This window comes from Manis javanica, chromosome 17 (assembly GCF_040802235.1).
Source record: "Manis javanica isolate MJ-LG chromosome 17, MJ_LKY, whole genome shotgun sequence".
NCBI classification, from domain to species: domain Eukaryota; kingdom Metazoa; phylum Chordata; class Mammalia; order Pholidota; family Manidae; genus Manis; species Manis javanica.
The window spans coordinates 21,467,407-21,491,787 of record NC_133172.1 but is presented as its reverse complement, the minus strand read 5'-3'; the positions used below and the strand labels follow the sequence as shown (position 1 = coordinate 21,491,787).

Sequence of the window (24,381 nt, the reverse complement as noted above, 5' to 3'; positions counted from 1 at the left end):
AAAAGATGGTTAACATAAAATCATTAATGCTTGGGAATTTTCTAATGTTTAGGCTTTCCACTTAGATAGAGGTGACATAAGCCTAACCTCCTATTTTTGACAATTCAGATACCAATGTTTTTTTGATAACTTCTTTCCTTTTGTTATTTGAGGTATGTTCATCCAGTAAAGTGAAGAGATCTTCAGTGTTTAGCTCATCAGAACTTTTTACACATGTACATGCCCACTAACCACACCCAGATCAGGCTGTTGAACATTTCCAGAACACCAGGCATCTCCCTCAGGCACCTTCACATCTAGAACCTTTCCCAGGAACCACTGTTCTGACTTTTATCACCACTAATTTTGCTGAATTGGAAATATATCTATTATATATATATATATATAGATATATAGATATATTTATATATATTTATATATGTATATATATTCTGTTGCTTGTCACTCAGCATCATGTTTGTGAAATTCATCTAGATGATTGTAAGCAGAGGTGGTGTTTTTATTGCTGAGGTGTATTCTGTGAAATGAATATACCACAATTTATTTGTTGCCCATTTTTTAATTGAAGTATAGTTGATAAGAAATAGTATGTTACAGGTTACACAACAGTGATTTGACAAGTGTGGTTACCATCTGTCCCCATACAAAGTTACCACTATATTGGGTGTATTCTCTCCAATATATTTTTCATTCCTGTCACTTATGTACCTGTTGATAGATGTTGAGATGGTTTTTAGTTTTTGAAGCTGCTTTGAACATTCTTGCTCAAGTCGTTGGATGGAAGCTTCTAGTATTATAGATTAAGATGTTTAACTTACACTCTTTTAAGAAATGTTACATTGAGCTTTGGTTCCTTGTGTCTGTTGGCTGCTGTGCAGAAGTTACCTTTGGTAGGGTCCTTGCAGGTAAAGAAGGCAGCAGAGAAGCAGGACCATTGGGATCCTGTAGCCACCAACTGTAATGCAGTTCCTTTTCAGAGAGGGATTTACTTTCTGGATTATTTAATTGTAATACTTGTCAAAGTCTGTTTTTACTAGTTTTACTAAGTGATATGCCGTTTAATTTTTTCTAATTATTCTTTGCAACCGGATACTTGGAAATAACCTATAGGACAATTTGACTTTTTTGTACAGAAACTTTGCCTGAAAACACTGGAGATTCTCCTCTTAACAAAACTACAGAGCCTCTGAAAAGGTAAGTCCATCTGTTATTGCGGTCTACTTCCCATCCTTCCCTAGAGAATAAATAGCGATGAGTGTGTAAGCCTTTTTCTTTTCTTCTAGCTTCCACCCACAAATAAAATGGTTCCAAAAGGAAGATGTAGTCATATTGAAGATAAGCATAAGGAATGTAAAAGATTATAAATGTAAATATTTTAGAGATAGAGTTGTTTTCAGGTAGGTTCATATATATTTCCTATAAAAAAAAACAAATAATTTTTTAACACTTTTAAGAAGGCTGACTCTATTTCTGTTTGCAAACCTAGTGCCTGGGTAGGAGAGAAATTTTACTTGGCTGATATGGAGCTGCATGCCAGTATAACGAAAGATGACTGCAAATGCGTCCTTCAGAACGATGAACCTGTAATCACTCTTGCAAAAGAGAGAAGGGAATCTTGGTGTCGCTTACTCAAACAGAAGGTGAGTTGAGAGTATCTGTGGCTGACTGGTCTTAACACTCTGAGTGTTTTATTCTCTCATGTAATGTGAACTGTTATATTGAACAGAACCCTAATGTGGCTTTTGATTTTGATCACTGGGAAGAAAGTGATGATGATGGCCACTTCTCGGAGGGTAAGTGGGGTGCACTGCCTCCCTGGAGAAAGCCTGGGAGCCAAGGGGGTGGGCGTAAGCACCCAGCTGATTGTAGGAAGGCAGCCTTTGTGGAAATGGGTTGTTAATGTAGAGCCTTAGGAATTAGTTTTCTCTTTGTGGTTGATCTTGGTGCTGTTATGTTCTGGTTTGAGGAGGTGACAATTCTTGGTTATAAATACAATTTCTTATAATACTAGGACTATAATTATTTATAAGCAGGCAAATTTCACCAATTCATTTCTGCCTAAAATAATGAAAATATAAAATGAGTCACAAAATAGAGCAAGACCCTGAGACTTTTCCTGCATTGACCAAAATAATGAGGGGAAAGATTTGCTAATTAGTCTATAATTAACATTTTAAAATAATATCTAACTCTTTTAGTTGTAAATTCTAAAAACCTGCCCCGCAAAGTGGCAGAGCTGGTTGAGAACAGTGACAAAACTTCGGAGGATGACGACAGTGACAGTGAATGACAATGTGAACTAAATCCTGAGCAGCCGGGAGACCAGACAATAGGAGATGTTGCTGTGTGAACGAAAGCTCAGAAAAGCAGAGTTACTGTCAACTTTTTTGCGTTTCAAGAATAAATATGAGTATCATCTTTCAGCACTGGGATTGGTAATGGTGAGAAATTCTGAGCCCATTTGAAAAAAGGCAGGGTGACTGTCGAGGACAGAGGAAGCCAGTCTAACACAGGCCTGGCCTCCACAGCCCGGAACGACACACTCGAGGGACAGAGCACGCTGCGGCATTGGGGTGATGAACTGCGCCCTTCGGAGTTAGTCTGTTCACATTTTTCATGTAGACTTACTTTTGGTGCATTCCTGAAAACCTGGTCTTGTGCATAGAAAGCGAGGTTTCTGGCTTCCACAATTATACTCAGCACTGCCTAACAGGCCTTTTCAACCAGGAGTTAGTTGGGATTCGATATAACTGACTGTGCATGAACACTTCTGGGATTCTTAAGATCTTGGTAGCTACTCAGGGTAAGTTTACTTCTTATGAAGAGGTAGTCCAGGGATGAAAATGGGGTTGCACCGACCAAAGCCAGGGCTTTGGGAGGGAGAGCTGCTATTTGTGGGGCGCACCCTGAGCCGGCGGAGTTCCAGGCACAGGAGACGACGGTTTCTCTCCGGTGGGACCTGAAAGGACCTCAGAGCGCCTGCATGTGGGGAATCCTAAAGACACCCCCGACGCCATCCTAGGGGGAAGCAGTGATGCCCAGGGTCACCGGTTTTCAGGAGAAATGGGTATCATCATTACCACTTAAATGCGGGAATGCCCAGAGCCTGACTTGTCATGTTAATTGAACAATTTAGAAAGCTGAGCTGTTGAGAAATCTAAATCCTGTTCACTTCCTCGATGGGAGTTGGGCAGCTTTGCCTGAAAGTGCAGAACATGGATAGAATGGGACTGTTGAGACTGCCCGCAAGATCTGCATTCTTTTCATACGTTAGAAAGCACAGATGCCCAAGTTTTTGTACATCCCTGGCATAAGCCCTACGGCTCTATCACCAAGCCATCCTGTGAGCAGGCCTGCATCCCACTCTGGCTCTCAGTTTCCTCATCTGTAAAATAAGACATTCTGCTCACTGTGCAGCCTCGCCTCACCCTGGGGGTGCCCAGAATGCTCCCGGGTGGGCCGTGGGCTCCTGACTGGGGCCGACCACTGCCCTCTGCTGGAGCAGCCTGCACAGCGGCTGGAGCGCGTCCAGGAGCTGCTGCCGCAACTCCTGCGGGTTGACTGGCAGGTGTCAAATTGGCACACGAATTTGTGTGATTTTTTTTTTTCCTTTTTTTCCCTTCCTTGATTCTCCTTTTTTGTGGCTAGCTTGGACGGGCTCTTTGGGAAGCATGAAGTCCTGGTGTCTTTGCCAGCAAAGGTTTGACTCCTAATGTCCTCAGGTGTGTCAGTTTCTGTAGAAGCAACATTTGCTCGGCCAGGGAGGGCTCTGGGGTGGTGGCCAGGCCCCTGGGCTGCGCTGGCCTCCCCCGTGACTGTGGGCCATCTGCAGCGTGTGCTCGGTTGTATTCAGTCTCTTTTGTGAAACATAGCAAATAACAACAGCAAGTAGTAGAGTTGCATGAATACGTGTTGCCCACGTAGAAATGGTGGGGTCCTGCTCCCAGAGACGATGTAATGCTAATTATCTTGTGTAGTTCACAGACAGCTAAATGAAAACATCGGGGGAGGAGGACTATTTGTTTAAGTCTCAATTTTTTTCTCATGTTTAAATTTACTATTGTCCGAAGTTCTGAATAGCATTTTCTAGGACATAGGACACTGGTTTGTGAAATGCAAACAATTACTAATTTTTTTGTTAGGTTCTACTATTAGTATGTACAGGTTTTCCTGTTTTGGGTAAATTTCTACAATGCAGCTTAAAGGTTCTTTTGTCTCTGTTTTTCTAAATTGCTCACATACTTAGTCAATTTTGGTGTGGAAGTTGTAGTATACCAATAAAACTTCAGTGTTTTCAGAGAAACGTTACTTACGTGTTTTAGTATTTTCCCTGAGTGCCAAATATAAAATTTATTCACCCCACTTCCTGGTTTGGCCAAAAGGCCAATGAAGGCTGTTGGGGAGCCCATGATGCTGACCACTCATCACAGTACCGGCTGTGGACGCACAGGCTGCGACTGGTTCCAGATGGCCAGCTTTGCAGGGGGGGCCTCAACATTCAGCCTGGATGGCCCTGTCACATATATCCCAGGTAAAACATTGGGGTGGCAAGACTTTTGGTAGGTGGCAAAACATTTGTAGTTTAGTATTTTAAAAATCTATTTCAATCAAAGCAGAAATCTCACCAATTCTATATAAATACATATACCTAATATTGATCACCAAGTTTGAAGAATACCCTTGATTTAAGTACATGCACTGTGCCCCTTGTTAAAGGGTGGCAGCCCTTTCCTGGCTGGCAGCCATCCGTTGAGTGCACCTGCACCTGCTAACATGAGCAGCCACCCATCCCTGTGCCTGTCTAGAACCCCCACCCAAAGAATTAAGGATATCTGAAAATAACAGTATTATAAACATCTGAATACATTCTTTTTCTTAAGAAAGCATCAGTAAGAAATAACCACAAATACTGCTTACAAAAGTAAAGTCACCACAGCTTAGACTTGGTTCCAGGAGACAGAGCGACTACTCCGGGGCTTCCTCTGGTGGGACCACTTCCAGTAGCATTTGCAGGTGCATGGTGACAGGCCCTGGGGTGGGGATCGGTCAGAAATACAAGTCAACTTCATCCTGCTTATTGTTATATTGTCATATATTATATCGGCAGTAACACTGTTAGTGCCCCTTGGTGTGTCCCCCTTGGAGCCCTCGCTCAGGGGACGGTGGTAGTCCCAGGTGGCCAGAACCACCCTTGGACCTGCTAAGTTTTATTGCCACCAAACGTTGTACTCCATCGGGCAAATATGAATGGCTCAATTCTGTGTGTGTATTTAACTGCCACTGACCAAGAGTTGAATATTTAGTCTGAAGTCACTAAGCATCTTGTTGAAAATCCAGATTGTTCATTCTTTCTACCTCCTTAATTCCAGCTTACAGGTTTTTGTAGGGAGCAGCTTGGCTAAATATTCTAAAGCTGAGAAATAAGACATAGTCTATACTTTTAGACTGTAAGTCATCCAGGCTAGTTTCTCTGCTGGTATGATCAAATCTAAGTTTATTTTCAGAGGTGTGGGGTGGGTGGGGAGGGGGACAATGGCTGTTTTTCTTTCAGTAATAAATTTTCTTTCCTCTTAATAGTGGGCCTGCAGCCAGTCTCTCAGCTCAGGGTGTGACCAGGTTAGGGCTGGGCAGAACTGTTCCAGGAAAGGAGAAAAGTCCTTGGTAGAAATAATGCATTTTGTGTTTTTGGTTTCATGTTCTCAATCAATATGGAACGGGTTCTCTCTTACAACACCACAGTCAGATTTCACAGATGAGAGGGTCTGAAACTTGCATGGGCTGGAGAAAGGCACCCTCAGTGCCCACCAGCTCAGGCTAAATAAAGTCTCAGGCCAACTTCACCCGCTTCCAGTTGAGTTTTGCTTTTTCTACCTTGTATGTCTCTCTGAGTTGCATGTATTATAAATAAAAACCACCCAGGGTACCTGAAGGAATGGTGGTACTTCTTTGTTCAGACAAGCTGAAGGAGAAAAGAAGGGGCAGATTTATAATCACATTTACTCAATAGATATTAAGTGGCTGGTGCATAAGTCCAGGATTAAATTATGCACAGCCCAATTCCTGCCTTCTAGCACCTCAACTTGCAGGGAGAGGGAGGCCAAGAAATGGCCCATGGATTGCTGTTGGCCTGGTGAGGGCACTCGGGAGCCTGGAAGGCTTTTGTAAATCGGGAAACACATTGTAAAGATAATACACGAGTGTCCTTCTGAGTCTCCTTGATGAACTTTGGTACCACTACTTTCTTTTTCAAGGTGAGAGTGGCTAACATAGCTCAGCTTTTAAACAGTCATCCTACAACAGATGAGGAACCAGGATTGCCGAGTGGAAGGCTGGAAGGCATTGGGAGACCCAGGCCACCGTCCCAACCCTGTCACTTTCTGGGTGTCTGAGGGATGCTGCTGAGCCTCTCAGGTGATGTCTGTGTATCGGGCAAAAGAAAGAGGTGTTCTAGAGATCAGATGCACAGCACTGTGAATATACTTTAAAATGGTTAAGTACCCTTAAAAATGGTTAAGATGGTAAATTTTATATTAGTTTACAAAGAAAAGAAAATGGTGTTTTTCCTTCCCATTTGGTACAGTAATTAACAAGAGCAAAGGAGGTGCCCCAGGTGGAACCCAGAGGTGTCGCACTGAGGGGAGCAGGTCAAAGAGGAGGTGAGGTCTGCTAGCCGCGTGGGGTCCTGTGGCAGGAAGGTCTCGGCAGAGTGAGGGCAGGGGAGTTGCAGCACGCCGCCCCTCTCCGCACCTCACTGACAGAACAGCCCTTGGCTGATACTTACTTGAGATTTTCTGGGCCCATCCGAACTTATAGTGGACAAAAAGGAAGTAAAATATTAGGCCGCTCAGTATAAATAACACACAGTAGAGGTACTCCCACGCGGGCTCACTGATGATTGGCGCCAGAACCAAAAACACAGACACGAGAGTCACCAAGATGGGGATGAAAATGGGCACCTGGAGGCAGAAACACGGGGGTGTGATTGGCCCAGGTGCATTCATTTTGTTTTGGAAAAGTTTGCTGAAAACAAAAACACTGAGATAGCAGAATATAATGAACTCCAGGTACCCACTGTCCAAAAATTTTTAAGTAATTTCGCCAGTCTTACTTTTACTACTCTACTTTCTCTTTTCCCTAGAATATAAAGAAAACACCAGACATCATGTCATTTTTCTGTAAATACTCAGTATACATCTCTGATGTGGACTTTGTCCCTGACATGTTTCTTTCCTCCTCTCTCTCTTTTTTTTTTGTCTTGTCATTGACTTGTAGGAATTGGATGATTTATCCTGTATATTGTCTCAATTCTAGCTTTACCTGTCCATTATTTCTTTGAGCAAATATACATTTATGCATGCGTGTACACACATATACATGTTCATCATCTACTCTTCTAGAAAAGGTAGCAAATACATAAAAGATAGTTTCACACCTTGCTTTTTGCTATTAATATATTCCAGAGATAGTGCCATGGCAATACATGAAATTATTTCTCATCCATCTTCTACTCTCCCATACTGTACTTTGTTGATGCACCAAAATTTATTTAGCATCTCCCATTAGTTGGCACTGGGTTGTACTGAATCTTTTGCTGTTACAGCTCATGCTAAAGTAAATTTTACTTAGGGATAGATTATCTCAAAATGGGATGGCTGGGTCAAAAGGTAAATGCATACATAACTTGTTAGATACTGACAAGTTTCCTTCTACAGTGGCTAAACCATTTGTAGTCCACTAGCAGTGTTTGGTGGACATCAGAGAGGCTGTTCCCTAGCCTCACCAATGGAGGAAGGCCAGACGTTGTATTTCTGCCCATCTCACAGGCAAGAAATGGTGTTTCATTAGAATTTTGTTATGCATTCTCATATTAGGAGCAACATTGGGCTTACTGGCATTTGTTTCAGTTTTAAGTGTCATTGCATTTTTTTCTTTGAACTGTCTTTCTATATCTTTTCTCCATTTCTCCATTTGTTGGTAATTCCCATCTCAATTTTAAGGAGCTCTTTAAGAATATTAGCCCTTTTTTGTGGTATGACTGTTTCACCCATTACATTATGTATATTTTTAACTTTTTCTTTTTTAATGTATAAATGTTTACTTCATTGGTGTCATATTTGTCCTTTTTTCTCCTTATGACTTCTGGATTTTGAATCTTAGGAAAGGTTTTCCCAATTCTTGGATTACAAAGCAATTAATTTTTTTCATGCATTAGACCATAATACTTAAATTTTAGAATCTTTGTATTTTAATATTGCTCTTTTTTAAAAAGTTTTTTCTTGACTAATCTGTGTTCTTCAATATGAACTTTATAATCATCTAACTCCAAAAAATATATTAGATGGTGTTTTTTATTGTGCTCTCATTAAATGTCTTAATGAAGGAACAGTGTGACATCTTTCTATCCAAAAACATGTATGAATTTTCATTTATTCAAATTACCTTTTCTGTCTTTCAGGAGAATTACTTTTCCACTTAGAGGTCTAACTGCTTGCTAAGTCTGTTTTTTGTTTTGGGGAATGAGGTATTCTCTTGCATTATCTTTGAATTGGATACTTTTATAAATAAAGGCTACTGATTCCAATGTGTTAATTTTATATCTTACTACTTTTCTATATTTTTCTTTTTTTTCTTTGATCCTTTCTCAGATTTTCCAGATGTACAATTTTATTATCTTGGAAAGGAGAGTTTCAGAGCCTTTAATGTCTTCTCTAATCCTTTTGCTCCAGATTGCCTTCTCTTTTCTGATAGCCCTGCTGGTGTCTTCAGGCAGTGTTAGATGACAGATAGAAGGCATTCTTGTTCATTTTAGCAGACAGCTCTCTAGTGTTACCTTATTAAAGATAGCTTTTTGCTGTAGGGTGTGTGTGTGAGAGAGAGAAAGAGAGACCATGCTTAAGAAATAGTTATAAATTCCTGTCTTTATCAGTAAGGAATGTATGTTGAATTTTACTTGGTTGTTTTTGGCATCTGTGGGATACCATCATAGGGCTTTTCTCCATAGGTGTACTAATATGATGAATTATATCCATCCAGAAATTAAACCCATAATTAATAGATTTTCTATCTTTAACCATCCTCACATAGATTTGGCTTAGTTGTGACATACTATCTTTTAACGTAACTGGATTCTATTTGTTAAACAATTTTAAAGATTTTATATCAGTATTCAAAAGCGAGATTGGTCTGTGATTTTCTTCTCCCACCTGCCTTTTTTTTGCCATCTTTGTAAGGTTGGGTATCACTAATATATTCCATAAAAATAATTTGAAATATCCATAAAACAACCTGTAGCTAACTTGAAAAATTAAAGCACAAACATACAAATAATAAATAAAAATGGATAAATAATCTCCAGAGCATAAGAAGTGTTTTTAATCATAAAACTAATTTGTACAACTCTATACAAATGAATTTGAACACCTAGATGGAATGAACAATTTCCTAGGAAAGTGTAACCCCAGCAGAATAAGAATTCATGGGAAAATTCTAAAACTCAAATAGTCCAGTTAAGAACCATAAATTCTGTTGTTTATCAATTCCCTCTGTATTCTTGGTTTTCTTTGTTCTTTTACTTTTTGAGTTGCCTATTTAATTTCATTTTTGATACATTTAATGCAAACTTCTTTAAAGCACTGATCATGGATTATATGTCATTTTCATTATTGTTTTTAGGGATTTATGTACTTTGATTTCCTATTTCCTTTGGACTGAAAAGTTTAATTTTTTATTAATTTCCTGCTCTGTTGCATTAGAAACAGAGAATGTAGTTTGTAATTCTAACATAGAACTACAAACTACATAGAACGTATATTGTACCAGGAAGTAAAGTTCTTTAAAATGATTTCCTGATGTCCAGCCACTTAGTATGGTTAACAAGTGGTTACATCTGAGACATACAAGCCTCACACTTTTCAGTATGCCTATGCACGATTCTGACTTGTGTTGGAATTGGAATGCAATTTGACACTTTCCTCACATTCATATTAAAAATATTGTATTTCATTTTGAGAATTTAAATATTAACTTTCCCATATCACTACCAGCTATAAGTCAGAATATTAAGAGATTGATAGATTTCTATAAAGTTTTGTGGTATTAACAACTAATAAACAACGACAACAGCAGAAAGCCCTAATAATTATGCATTCTACCAAGAAAATGTTGACCAGGAAGGTACTCTGATTGTTTCCCAGTCTGATTCTTTATGTAAGAGGTCTTTTATTATACAGTCTATTGGGTTTGTGTCTCTCTTTATTTTTTGTTTTTTTGATAATACCTTTTGGCATTTGTAAGTGCTGTGCTTCTGTTCTGAGGGTAAACATTATAAATAGTAGACTTACCTTAGTCTCCTCTTTTTTAGATACTGTCGGTAATAAGCAGTAATGAAATTAGCCAGGAATTCTCTTTCCCCCTGCATCTAATTTTAAATAGTATGTAAGGCAGTTTCTCTGGCATACTTTCACACTCTTTCTCTTCCATCTCTGTTATGTTGTCAATGCTTAATATTTATATACTCTTTTGTTATCTTTAATCTCCCACCATTTAGTCTTAGTACTCTAGTTACATACATTCACCTGATGCCAATGACCTTTTGGTTTCAGAAACTCATTCTCTAGATAGTTCCTCAGACAGTCTCATTTAATGACACCTGCCTTGAGTTATTTCATGTTGGTTGACTTTATTTTTCAAAGTCAGTTTGACTGGATATGAAATCTTTGGGTTACATTCTCTTTTCTTGAATACCTTAAATCTGTTGTCATTCGGGTCTTAGAGTATGAAGTGCTGCTCACGGGAGGTCTGATGCCTATATTTTTTCCTTTATAAGTGGATTTGGGGTTGGGGGAGGACAGGAAAGGGGAGTGGACACCCACAGCAGGTTTTTTTTTTTTCCAAAAAACTCCATCATTTAATGAGAATATATTTTATTGTTGCGTGTTCTAGCTTTGATTTCCCAGTTACTTGGTATACCTGTCAATGTGTTGGTTCAGGTCCCCCTCCCATTTTCCCTCCTACCCCAGGAAATGTTTCTTGAATTAAACTTTTTAAGAATTCTGTTACTCTCATTTTCTTCTCCAGGGATTCTAATTATACATGTATTATATCCCTTTTTTCCTGTCTCCATAGTTATTTTCTCTCAAACCCTTTTTATTTCTGTTTGAGAGATTTTTATGCAGATTAAAAATCTATACTGTGTCATGATTCCACCTGCTAGGTGAGCTGATTGAGGTGGGACTGCCTGACTGCAGGCAGGCTGCTCTGGTCTCACATAACTCTGGAGACTCAGTGATATTCTTGATTCAATACTAGAAGGACCAATTTCAGAAGCAAAATTCTAATGCTGAAAGACATCTTTACTCTCATCCCAGTAACTTAAGCCCTCAGCTTGCCTCCCTTCTTACATCTGTGCTTGTTATTACCTAAATAGCACAGTTCTTAAAAAAAAAAAAAAGCCCCTAACATAAGCAAAACAAAACCAATTCTTCTTCCTCTTTTGTATATAAACCCACAGCATTCAGTCCGGGAGGCGGGAAGGAGCCCAAACCACTATCTGTGGTTGCATGTGTGGAAATGGGTCTGGGGCCAGAATTCAGAAGCAAATTCCTACTCTAAAATACATTCAAGAGACAAGTAGACTCAAGTTGGAAATAGAAGGATGCCACTAGAGTTTAAGGTAGCTACCCTCTATAATCCATTTCAGAAAATTAAAGCCACTTGTGACATTTGTGGCACTAAACTTACCTTGATCGGTCTTTCTGCTTCTTTCCTTGTAAACCTCATCACAATCAGTCCTAGAATCGTCAAGCCGTAAAACATCCATGCGGCAAAACTGAAGTAATTGACTAATGAGTTTATGTCACCAGGGATGATATAAATAGTCGCTATGATACCCTAATAGAAGGAGAATGAATTCTTAGGTCGTCAGTACATAAACACTTTATCCTTACCGCTTCACAGGAGAGTGAAGAAGCAGTTGGGCCTGGGGATAAATATTTTCACATGAAAGACAACTCCCATGTTTCCTATTATATTTGGGGTTAAATACAGACTTTGATTATGATAGGTGTTTTCTTTGAGGCTGACACAAAAAGGATTTGGAAAATTTGTGACTCTTTGATGTTATGATTTTAAACTGGGGAAAAACAAAATATGCATGTGTATTGCACCAACTTCCTAATTATGAGTTTTCCTTCCAAAGAGTTGTCCTCGCGAGAAAGGGCCCTGGGCTGTGAACCGCAAGTTATCTGGGTCTGTTCTTGACCCGCCTTGGTTGCATGACCCTGCGCTTATGATTCCAAAAGCCTTGTCATTCGGGTCTGTTTCTTCATTTTCAGCGGGAGCAGGCTGACGGTGCCGTCCTCCTCTGGGGCTGGGAGGAGGAGTCTGGCCCTGAGGCTGGGGTAAGGATGAGCCACAGGTGCTCAGGACAGTTGGACACAACCAGGGACCACCCTCCCTGAGGAACTGCAATAACAAGGTGTCAGGGTTTTTACTGCACAAGGATCCCATGACTTCTGAAGTATTGGACCATAATGAGAAGCTGCTATCAGTAGCCACCTTGCAAAGCACATATTCTCCTTTCCTATTAGCTAGTGGGTTTTCGTATAGTTTGTTTCCAAGGATCAAGAACATACAAATGTATAGGTAGGAAGTATAGAGGATACAAGCTTGGTTGAGACAAGCAGTGCTTTTCATGGGTAAGTTTAGAACAAGGAGCAGAGATTAGGTAAACTGAACTGTCTTGGGCTTTTTCATATTCCTGTTTCATGTCTAATGACTAAGGGAACCTGGATCATTTGAAAACCACTGGACTTAGCAATACAGGTTTACCTTCCCGTCCAAACTGAGGGGCCCTCTGCCTTCAAGGGGTGTTTTTATGGTGGAAAGCACACTTACATAAAAGATAAGGGCAGGGGCTGGAGTCAGGCGCTTGACACTAATGTACGAGAGCACTTTCAGCATGTGGCCTTCCCGGCCTGCCACGTACACGAGTCTGCAAAAGTGGTAATAGAGATGTCAGTTGGTAAGCAAGCAGGCTGAGCTGCACTACTGAGACGACGAGACGGGCCAGAGATGGGACCCTGGCGTCAAGGAGGAGTCTGCCTCCAGAGGTGAGTGGGTTTTGAAGAAAGTGAGGTGGCTAAATGCATCTGAGAGGAATGCGTCCCGGTGCTGAGGCGTCACTTAGCTGGGGGAAAGGATGGGATGGTTGGGGAGGCCCTCTCGAGAAGAGAGCTGATGTGAATCCTAAAACTTACACAAGAAACAAATGTAAAAACTAGATGAGCCAATAGCTCCGAGGGCCTGGAACACCTGGCAGGAGCAGCCATGGCGCGTCTCGCCTTTAGATACAGGGCTGTGAAGGTTTTCAGTGGTTAAAAAAAATCAGAAAAGGGTGAACCAGTAGACATCACCATATGGTGTAGTTCCTCCCAAGATCTGCTAGCGATGCAGTAACCTAAAAGACTGCTTAAAATGTTGAAGAGAGAAAGAGGAAAGAACTAAAGAGAATTTCTAAAAAAATAAAAAGTTACTACAATAACAGATAAATTAGATACAAGTGAAAAGAGAAGTCAGAAACTAGAACTGAGTATGAAGCATAGAGAAATGGACAATGTAGACAGGAAATGAAGGAACAGGAAAAAGTTCAACTACTTTGAATGGGATACAGCAAATTTAAAAAAAAAGAGTGCTTATACGGAATAGAAAACACTGAGCCTGCAACTGAACCCAGTACTAGACAAAAACATCCTCAGATGTAAAAGTATTGTAAGGAAAAAAATTTTAAAGCTACTGAATTTTTAAAAGATTAAGAATTAGGACAATCAGAACAACAGACGTCTCTTGGGAAATATGTTCAAAGTCATGAGGGAAGTTGATTTCAGATGAGAATTCTGTACAGCTAAACTATCAAGATTGCTGGCAAAATAACATTTTTAGGGAGACAATAACTATGAAACATTTCCTATTCTCCAGTCAACTTTTAAAAATCTCCCAGCAAAAAGTGAATTCAGAAGGAGTTGATTGAAGATGCAACATTAGGGGAATGGCGGTGAAATATGTTGGGTGGGTCTGTAAGTAATAGGCATGTTAGTTTTGTCATAATGACCTTTCTGGGAGGTGTGGGTTTATAAACAAGGTGTAGCTGGTACACTAGACCATACAAAAGGCAGAGCACGTGTCCGGGAAGAGAGCTGAGATACTGATAGACTTGCAGGTATTTATGTTAAATTGTAAGGATAATTGCTAAAAGAATAGAAATATAACCCACATCAGCAGGAGACAAAAAGGAATAAAGGAAATTTGATGGATAATCAGGATAATTTTTTTTTAAGCCAAGAAAACAAAGGAATGTGTTAGAAAATGATCTGTAGCTGTAACCACATTAAAAGTGATCAGCTTCCTCTTATCCAGCTGGAGACTCTTGGGGTGGGTTTGTTGAGACACAAGCAAATCTCGGACACCAAGAGGTGGGAGGTAAAGGGGATGGGATGTTGTATTAACAAGAACAGCAGCCTGAAGACAGCTGGTCCAGCAATACCAATATCAGACACAATGGAATCTAAAGCAAAAAGAGGGAGAATTCCTACTAAAAAGGGAACAGTCTACCAAGTAGACACAAAAAACAAGAGCCTTTGAAACAGAAGGCAATGCTTGACACATTCACTGAGAGCATAAGATTTGAACCGTCAAGACACAAACCTGATGGTGTTATAAAGGCAAGAAGTTAATCGAATGCACATTTTTAAGACCGTAAGAACTGCAGTAGAGTAATGACTAGCATCTCACAACGCTGATGGACAGTGATTGCAGTGCGGTGTGTGCGGGGACTTGATAATAAGGGTGACTGTTGAAACCACAATGTTGCTCATGTGAAACCTTCATAGGATTGTATATCAATGATACCTTAATTAAAAAAATATATATATACAGAAAAAAAAAACTGCAGTAGGCCACCAGGGAGATCTGAAAACTTCCGAAGAAGTGAGAGCATAAAGATCACACACTTCCTACTACAGTAAAATAACACAGCAATACAAATCCAGAAAGTCCCATCTGTTTAAAACTATATATTTGAACTTTGAAAATATATAAATGTGTTATTTCCCAAAACAAGCCAGTGAAAGTAGGAAGAACGGAGGTGCTAGAGGGAGGGAGATTTTAGTCAAGATGGGGCTGTTAGTTCACTCTTTACCTCCCACCAGTTCTCCCCAAACCAATCTATAAAGTCCATGCAGTCAAAATGCAAGCAGGACTTTTGGAACTGGACAGAATCATGTTAAAAAATAAAAACTGAACAGGCAAAGGAGAAGTCCAACATGGGAGCACCAGTCCTACTGGATTTTACTGAAGCTGTGAAATGCATAATAAGTATGATAACAGCACAGAAAAGTCTTATCAGATGAAGCAAGTGAACCAAGTACATCGGGAATGATGATGGCATTTCAAGTTATAGGGGAAAGGATGGATTATTCAATAAATAATACTGGGACAACAGGTAAATATTTGGGGAAAAAGATTATATGCCTCACATCAAAATGCATTCCAGATTGACCAAAGAGCTAAAGTAAAATGCTAGAAGAAAACTTTGATAGGTATTCATGAAAGGAGAGGAAGGTCTGTCTATGTGAGATAGAAAAGTCAGAAGCAAGTAAATAAAAATCTTAGATTTGATCCCATGAAAATTATATCCAGGATAATTCAATAGAGCACAAGTCCCTGGCCAACACTCAAAGCTATGCAGGTACAGAACTATACAAAGTCAACCCCAAATGGATCACACATGTAAAAGCTGAATCTATAAAGTTTCTAGGATAAAACAAAACCTTTGAGCAAAGGTTCTTAGATAAGACAACAAAACAATGACCCATGAAAAAAAAATTGATAAACTGGATTTTGTCAAAGTTAAAAACATTGGTGTTTAAAAAACATTAAGAAAATAAGACAAGTCACAGACTGGGAGAAATATAAGTGCAGTTCAGATACCTGATAAAGGATTTGTATCCAGAATATATGGAGAGCTCTTACAACTCAATCAGATGACAAACAGCCCAAATTTTCTAAAGGGACAAAAGGTCTGAATAGTTATTTCACTGGAAGATATATGAATGACTAATTAGCACATAAAAATGCTAATAAAGATTAGTCATTAGAGGAATGCAAGTTAAAACCATAGTGATATACCCACTAGAATGACTATAATAAAAAAGACAATACCAAGTGTTGGTGAGCATGTGACGAAACCAGAATGTTCATGTGTTGCTTATAGAAACATAAATGGAACTTTCACTCAGAAAGCAGTTAAGCAGTTTCTTTAAAAGTTAATCATAAAGTTACCACATGATCCATCAATTCTATTCCTAGGAATCTACCTGAGAGACATGGAAACACATCTTTACACAGACATATTGCTGAATGTCCATAGCTGCATTGTTCATCATGGCCCATACTGAAACAATCCAAGCATCTTGGATAAAATGTAGTATATCCATGTAGTGGATATACTATTTAGTGATTAAAAGGAATGATAAGTGCTACAACACTGATGAACCTTAAAAATAATACACCAAGTGAAAGAGGCCAGATACAAATGACATACTGTATCACACTAGATGAAATGTCTAGAAAAGGCAAAGTCACAGACACAGAAGCACATCACTATGGCCTATGGTGGGAGGTGGGAGCAGGGATCGACTGCAATTAGGCACGAGGAAACTGTTCTAGAATTGGATTGTGACGATGCTTGTCCAGCTTTATAAATTCACTAAAATCATTGAGTAGTACAATTATAAAGTTTTATGCTACTTATACTTCAATAGAGCTATTGAAATTATGTTTCCATAAACTAGCAATAAACCATCAAATTTTTTTCATTTTGAAAATTACATTTACAACAAAAAATATGAAAGATTTTGGGATAAATCTGACAAAATATGTGCAAGAACTGTATACCGTCACCTACTACTCAAACATTTTTTAAAACAAAAGACCAAAATCAATAGAGCCCATGCCCATAGATTGGAAGAATCAATACTTGTGAGAAGGCAGCCCTTTCTCCAAACTGATCTGTAGATTCAACACAGGCCTGGTCAGAATCCCGGAAGGCTTTTTTGTAGTTGACAAGCTGATTTAAAATTCGTATGGAAGTGCAAAGAATCTAGAATGGCCAAAACACCTTTGAGTTTGAGGAAGGAACGTTTCAGGACCAGCACTGCCTGTGTGCTTTGACACAGCCTTAGAAGAACGATCTTCTGGCACATAGTGTGTGCGTGTGACCTCTCACCCTCAGGAGTCTGCCCACTCAGAGCACGGGACGGCTGGGCCCAGACAGGGATTCAAGAACACTCCCCATAGCAGTGTTCATGAAACACCCCCGACCCAGCTCCACAGGCAGAGGTTATGTTAAATCACGACGCTACATCACAAAATGGAATACAATACAGCGGCTATCTGGCTCCAGGCGGCAGAGGCTGGCAAACCGTGCCTGCCTATGTAAATAACGTTTCAGCGGAGCATAACCACGGCAGTTTGCTGTCGCACTACAAAGACAGACTTGCGTCCAAGTGACAGACTTGTATGGTCTACAGGCAAACGTTTACTATCTGGCCCATTAAGGAAAAGCCGGCCGATCCCTGATCTAGACTGTGCGCACATTTCCGCGAGATGCCCAGAGACACCACCACTCGGTGAAAAGCACAAGGCGAGTAGTAGCGCACGGAAACCTCTGCTTCTCCCGCCCTGCGGGGCCCGCCACGTCCAGCGCCGGGGTACCGGCTCGTCAGGCCACACGCTGCCTTTCCTGGGCTTCGGCTTACCACTGTGTCGTGAGGAGGGTTTCTGCCCCGAGCTGGTCTTCCACCCTCTGCCCCGGGGGTGGGAGCTGGGGGCGCCCTACCTGCCCGCCGTGAAGCAGGTCCCGTTGGCGGCGCCGATGGTGGAGAACGCCACAAAGAGCGGGACGACCCACGCGGCGGGGTAGAGAACGCGGTCACCAAACGTCTGGGGAGAGGAGCAGATGAGTGCGGAGATCTTGCACGGCCCCCAGGGCTGAGGGTCCCCAGTAAGCCGCTGGGCCCTCCGGAGGCCCCGGCCCCCGGGCCTCTGACCCCCATCCTGGAGAGGGGAGTAGAGGGCCCCTGGCAGCATGGCCGTTTTTCTCTCCAGACTTGTCTCAGTGTTTTTAGATGGTAACAGGCACGTGTTCCGCACCCACCCGTCAGCGTCCTGTCATTTCAGCATCCTGACACCCAGCCTGCCTTTCCTTGATCCCCTCGCTCAGAACGCGCCGGTTCCCCTTCCCACCTCAGCCATCTGCCCTTGTGGTGGCTGACTCAGCACGACCACGACAGCACCTCTCCACTCTCCCCGTCCTTGTCACCCCACTGTCTGTTTCCAATCCATTTCCTGGGCTACCCCGCCCCACGAAGGCTCCAGCTCACGGACTCCCGCCTTGTCACTGCCCCTCCCGACCGCTGCTCTTGCTCGGTCTGTACCAGCACCATGATCCATTATCATAAGCTCGCCCTCAGTTCCTGCCTTGTCCTTTCTCTCCCTCATATTTGGTAAAACCCCAACCCTGGTTAAATCCAGCCCTGCTCCAGGCGAGCTCTGGGCCTGCACCCAGGTCACCCCCACCCCCATCCTGTTCACTCTCTGGGCTCCTGAGTGATGATTTCCCTCCCCGCCACCAGCGCACTTCAGCCGGAGCATTTATACGGTGCCTGTGCCCTTCTCAGACCACAGCCCAGCAGAGACAAGGGGCGCTCACCACGGCCACAGCCTGGGACTGCAGGAGCTCGGTTGCAGTCATCACGGTGAAGTAGGAGACATTCATGAGGATGTAGCACCCCGTCACCAGTGGGATCCCGATGACAATGGCCAAGGGCAGGTTTCTGGGAAGGGAAGGGACGCAGGGAGCCAGGGTCAGACCAGAGTGGCCCATGAGAGGCTCCCAAGATTGTAATAACAGTCTCCTCCCAGCCACCCTGGCCATCCCCATGCCTGCTCCCCATGCTGGGCTGGGTCCCAGCTGCCTTTGCTGAAGCCCATGCAGACGCGGGGACTTCTGTGGTAGCAGAGCCCCAGTGGGGACGTAACATTCTCAACTGAGAAAGAACTCTACCTCTCTCAGACTCCAGGGCAGGAAAACTGAATTGTTCATAAAGCAAAACAAGCCAGAGATATTGTTCTTCCTATCAACCACCTTTCCACTACCCCAAACAAAATCAACCTCTCCGAGTGTTAAATGAGCTCACGGGAGCCCCTTGCTGCCTGGGAGGGGATCGCGGCATCATGGTGGGCAGCAATCCCACCTCTCGTTTGGGAGAAGACAAACACGCTTGCCTGCCCACTGTCTCCTGCCCTGCCCAGCTTTTTTACCTGAAAGGGTTTCTCAGTTCCTCTGTGATGTAATTGAGTTGATTCCTAGAGGAAAACAAAGTAACGTGAGCAACACGACGTTGATTTTCTTTGCTAAGATTGTGAAACACGTAATAAATGTTGGCCTCATTTAAGACTGTCCACCATGGAGAAAATTCTGCAGGAATCTCAGGGCCGTTTCTTCCAGAGAAAACCCTGGTCTGTCAGTTGGGACGTCTTTTTCCTCCATGGGAATTGCCCTGGAATTTTCAAGAATTATTGGGAGTGATGAGTTCCCAAGGTGCTTTGAAAAGTCAGATTTACTGCCTGAAAAGGAGAGAACACAGCCGACACTTTGCGCAGTGGAAAGCCCAGCACCACCGACAGCCGCCCTTCTTCTCCGGATGGAAACAGAGTCCCCTGGACGAAAGCCAGTGTTTTCAAGGTGGAAACAGAAGTGCCGCTGAATATTCTTGCCTCATCAAGGGCTGGGCAGCGCTGCCCACTGCTGCCTGCTCATGGCCGCCCTGCCAGGCTGCGGCCTTGAGAGACTGGGAAAGGGGCAGCAGTCACGGTGTCTCTGGGGTCCGGGGAGAGCGAAGGGCGAGATGTGGGGTGCATAACAAAAGGGAGAGGGGAAAGTGAATTTTAGGGTCCCCCAGCCCCAGAAAGGAGAAATTGTTGCTTTACACCTGGTTTTAGTTCAAATAACCGAAAGAAACCCACAACCAGACGTGTGCATCTTAGAAGAGCCTTACCATCCGTCGTACGCCCAGAGTCCATTATAAAATGCCAGACTGATGGCTCCCACAGACACTTTTGTGCCTTCAAAAGAATTTTCAAAATTCTTTGTATTTCCTGTAATTAAGCCAGACAGTGTGAATAGTGGGTGTCAGCTGCCCAGTCTGGGCCTCTGCCTCATCTCCATGGGAAGAAGGGGATGGCTCTGATTCAGGTTGTTACACAAACCCTGAAAAGTGGGGAAACGGAAGGTTCTTTCTGTTGAATTCCTGCTTGCTTCCTTAGAGACACACTTAGGGGCAACACCTCCAGCTGAAAAGGCCGTGCCTCGGCGCCCACCCACCCTCCCGGCCGCGGGTCACCTTGGGCCAGCAGGACAATTCCGCTGACGATGATGATGGCCACGATCACCAGCTTGGCTGCTGTGAACACGTTCTGGACGTAGCTCCCCAGCCGCACGCTCAGAGCGTTCACTGTGGTGATGAGCACTGGGAAGATCCGAGGTGGGGCACCCTTGTGTCTGCAGCTCAATGTCTCCACCCTTCCTGGGGCCCTGGGAGGTCTTTCCCTGACCAGGCACCCCCCAGCCGCCCCCCACCAACCACCCATCCATTAAATGCACCTGGCGGTGACCTTTGAAATCTAGCTGGGCTGCCTCCCTCCCGGGTGTTGAAGAAGCAGCTAGGCCCGCCCAGTGCCGCCTTGGGGGTCGGCCCACAGCCACAGTCCCGCAGAGCACAGCAGGGCCAGCAAAGGACAGGGGCTTTGGGCCACCGGCGCCCCCAGCCCACTTGGCCTCTTTCGGGATGTCGAGGAGCAAAGGCCAGGGTCTCCCCACACCATCTGTGCCAGATCCTTTGTGAGCCCTGCCCAGGGGTTCTGACTTGGGTACTCACAGATGGCAGCCGCAGCCAGGCATTTCACAACAACTTTGGGAGGCTCGCAGCCTGAGTAGAAGGGTGCAGAAACGTATTCGGAAAAGCTGAGACAGATGATGGCAAAGGATGTGGGCTTTATGACGAACAGGCTGGTCCAGGAAAAGAGATAGGCAGGAATGGGGCCGAAGGCCTCCATCAGGTAAGGGTACTCGCCCCCGGACTTGGTGATCATCGTACCAAGCTCTGCAAAGCACAGAGCGCCTGGAACACAGACAGGAGAGGGTCTCAGGCCCCGGTGAGGCATTGCCCTGGTCCGGGGAGCCCTCCCCGCGCTGGGGGGCCACGCTCACAGGGCCTTGCTGCAGGGCTCTCTCATGCGACTGCCCTGAGTTCAGGTAGCCTGTCCCCATGTTCAGCAGAGAGAGCTCAGCAGGGAGGGTCGCCTTGTTACCCAGTGTTGCGAGAATCCCGCAGGTCGCCCATATGATGAGACAGGGCCCCACAGCTGCCGTGTTGCTGAGCACAGACTTGGGGGAGATGAAGATCCCAGAGCCGATGATGGTGCCCACGATGATGCAAATGCCACTGAACAGGCCGACCTTGGACATGAGGAAGGAGGAGTGGGCGCTGCCACCTGGATCCAGCCCAGGGGGCCCACCGCCTGCCTTCAGTGTGGCCGGTGCAGTGCCAGCCCCTTCCCAGGCCGTAACACAGGCTTTGCTGACATGACGTCAATGTGACATACTCGTGACAGCCTCAGGAGCTGGGCATACCATCGTCACCCCCACTTTACAGAGGAGCAGATGGAGGCACAGGAAGGCTACGTTATAGCCCAGGGTTACACAGCCAGTGTGGGTAAGGCAATGCAGGCTTCCAGGGACATTAACGGGCTGTATGCTTTGGTGCCTCTCTGTAGGGAATGAGCTTCCTACCAAGGAGACCCAGCTGATGCACGGTGTGATTCCACGCCAGCCAAGCTCAACAGGCAAAGTTATCTACAGGGGCAGAACTCAAGGCCGGGGCCCACCATCAAACTGAACACTAAAGATCTGCGTGTCTCACATAAATCATCTATGAATCAAATCAAGAAAAATACTTTTTTAAAAGAAAGAACATGTCTGACTCAGGCCCCTACTCACCAGGCCTGACTTCTGGAATCCAAGGTGATGGTGCATGTATGTGCTCGCCTACCCGGGCAGAGGCTGTGCTCAGGACTAGATCCCGGAATACAGGTAAGACCCCAACTGTGACTTGGCACCAAGGGACACACACACTTGGCAGAGGGGCCTCGAGGAGCAGTGTCCCCACCCAGGACAGTCTCAGCTGTCCCCACCAGCCTGGGGACCCTCCAGAATCCCTCCTCTCCTGCTGAGGTCTGCATTCATTTTGAAGTTGCCTGAGTTTCAGACATGTGTGGGGTTAGCTCAGCTGTGCTCTTTCCACTGGGCAGCACTGGCCCAGGCCAGCCTACAGCCAAGCCATACTATCCTCTGTATCCCTCTGTCCCCTCTGCTGCCAGGCCAGGAGCTCCCAGGGGAGCTTGTCCTGTCCTTGAAGCCATCCTGATACTGCTCAGGGGCCCTCCCTCTATATCCTAGGAGCCTGAAGCTTGTCCCTCCATGCCCACCCCATGCTGCTTCCATCCACCTGGGACTGGCACGCTGCAGGCGGGGCACTGAGCCCTGTTCCGCCTTCACTACCTCGCCCCCGCCAAGCTCCCTTTCTTTGCAGGCCTGGTGCCAGCCCCGTGTCACACAGGCTCTGGGCCCTTCTCGTGCCTGAGCACCTCCAGGTCCAGTCCTTACTACATTCCAGCCCAGAGGGCTCATCTGTTTCACAGCCATGTCAGACTCGCCACCCCAGCTAGACTCACCAAGAAGGAATGGGAATTCCCTGTCACTGAAGATACTCAAACATGAGAGGGACAGGTATTTGGGGAAGATGCCGGTCATCCCCGAAGAGGCCATAGGTCCGAACAAGAACCAGCCCGTCCAGGCCCTAACCCAGGGCATAGAAGCACACGTGTATTAACTCTACAAGAAAATGCTGAGTTCACTGGCCAGAGGGAAGGAGGTAAGTCCAAAGACTTGTTCACTCAGAGATCCACTTTGCAAATGAGAGGTTAACTGGGAGGGCCTGCTGCTCCTCACTGACATAACCCCCCGCCCGGGAAGGGCCTGTCCCCACGGCCGGCCTCACCTCCTTTTGGAGACTTGTGGTCTTGGGCTCCTTGCTCTGGGTGGACTTCTCATCCTCTCTCCTTTTTCTCAGGCTTGTGTCGCTCATTCTGCCCCCCAGCCAGTTCTCAGAGGCTGCAAGGAGGGCCAGGCCTTGGTTCAGCAAACACTCTGGCAGACAAGATGCAAAACAGATCTCAGCGAGGCTTCTCTCTACTAACGCCCTGGGTGGTGGGAACTGACTCCACAAGCAGATTTTCAGCTACTGTCTCAGGAGAGGGCTGTTGTCAATCCCTTGAGGATAATTTGCTCAGTCCCAGGAAAAACAAGTCTTCATGATGTTGTTCAGGCCTCGGAGCAAAGCTCCCGAGCTCTTTTCCAAACCTTCCCCATCAGACCCCTGCGCCTATGCCACTGGCTTCTAATCCTCAGCAGTGACACTCTTGAAAGTCATTCTCCCTTCATGGTTCCAACTTCGTGTTTTCAAAAGCAAGAATAATAATTTTAAAACACATTGGAATCAAGTCCCAGGAAGGAGTGCTTTTCTCACCATTACTTCCCAAGATGTACTCACCTGGCGCATGAGAGGGCCACGGAATGGAGTTTTTCACTGAGTGATGCCAGGTATGAGAAAACTGCCGAGAATCAGCTGAGGGCTGCAGTAGTTGATGGTCTTTTCCAGGACCCTTTCTCTAAATAAGGACCCTCTCCAGTCCCTGCCAGAAAAGCGGTGAGCCTCCCACCACCCAACAGCCTTACCTTCTTCTCAACCCTGCAGAGCCTGGGAGACGCAGAGCCTGCGTCTGCACTGTCACACCCTAGGAATGGCCATGTCTTGTGCCCAGGAGTGGAGGAAGCCAGAAGGTACAGAGGTCAACAAAGGTAATTATTAAACGCCCCCTTTTCTTTTAAGCAATGAAGCCTGGAGACACCACACACAAAGGGGAGGGTCGGACAAAGCCAGTTTTTCTCCAAAAATGTTTTTGTTTTGTTCATTTGTGTCTAGATCAATTGTTTTTCCTTAACTAGATTATCCCTATTTAGCTACAACCTGTAAAGGGAAATCTCTCTAAAGACTGGAACCAGAGGAGATAAACTTTGGAACCGACTCTTTTATTGCTTTCGCGGCTACACTGACAGCAGCAGTCAGGAGGCACAAACAAACGGTGGCACGTGTAACCTCCGGTTGGGCAGACGCTTTCCTCTCCAGAACAGAATTCCTCCCACAG

The 24,381-nt window shown here is 44.3% G+C and overlaps 2 protein-coding genes across 13 annotated transcripts in view; one reads left to right on the top strand and one right to left on the bottom strand.

Annotated features, from left to right (window-relative positions):
* The window catches only part of TDRD12 (tudor domain containing 12), a 71,796-nt gene extending 69,166 nt beyond the window's left edge, over positions 1-2,630 (top strand). The window contains exons 28-32 of one of the 2 annotated variants that reach the window (XM_017667194.3): positions 1,134-1,194; positions 1,284-1,397; positions 1,487-1,640; positions 1,727-1,793; positions 2,199-2,630. In XM_017667194.3, the coding sequence (XP_017522683.3) occupies positions 1,134-1,194; positions 1,284-1,397; positions 1,487-1,640; positions 1,727-1,793; positions 2,199-2,290 (488 nt within the window). In that variant the 3' untranslated portion in view covers positions 2,291-2,630. Of the gene's footprint in view, positions 1-1,133; positions 1,195-1,283; positions 1,398-1,486; positions 1,641-1,726 lie in introns of both variants that reach the window. The other variant, XM_017667193.3, reaches the window with a different exon arrangement.
* Positions 37-23,994, bottom strand: SLC7A9 (solute carrier family 7 member 9). Of its 11 annotated transcripts, none has more exons than XM_037021517.2 (15): positions 23,727-23,979; positions 23,175-23,323; positions 21,427-21,574; positions 20,994-21,236; positions 20,460-20,585; positions 20,115-20,214; positions 19,378-19,422; positions 18,767-18,890; positions 17,894-17,997; positions 12,895-12,991; positions 11,740-11,889; positions 6,782-6,956; positions 5,925-5,959; positions 4,918-5,030; positions 37-1,416 (listed from the first exon to the last, which is right to left on the bottom strand). In XM_037021517.2, the coding sequence occupies exons 2-14, from the start codon at positions 23,259-23,261 to the stop codon at positions 4,938-4,940; spliced, it is 1,527 nt and encodes a 508-aa protein (XP_036877412.2). In that variant the 5' UTR covers positions 23,262-23,323; positions 23,727-23,979; the 3' UTR covers positions 37-1,416; positions 4,918-4,937. The 11 variants fall into 11 exon arrangements, with proteins under 11 accessions (XP_036877412.2, XP_036877415.1, XP_036877413.2 ...); XM_037021518.2 differs by lacking the exon at positions 37-1,416 and adding an exon at positions 4,398-4,513; XM_073226635.1 differs by lacking the exon at positions 37-1,416 and having other exon boundaries at positions 4,848-5,030; positions 23,727-23,808; positions 23,912-23,984.
* Between the last annotated feature and the right edge of the window lie 387 nt (positions 23,995-24,381).

What these genes read in the sequence shown, in the direction of transcription:
- SLC7A9 (XM_073226636.1), bottom strand. Translation starts at nt 23,261, where the DNA reads ATGAGCGACACAAGCCTGAGAAAAAGGAGAGAGGATGAGAAGTCCACC. An exon ending in CCTGGCTGCGGCTGCCATCT is followed by an intron (nt 20,586 to 20,993) that starts GTGAGTACCCAA and finishes GGATCTTCCCAG; the next exon opens with TGCTCATCACCACAGTGAAC. An exon ending in CCCCTGCCCTTATCTTTTAT is followed by an intron (nt 11,890 to 12,894) that starts GTAAGTGTGCTT and finishes TCCTTCTATTAG; the next exon opens with GGTATCATAGCGACTATTTA.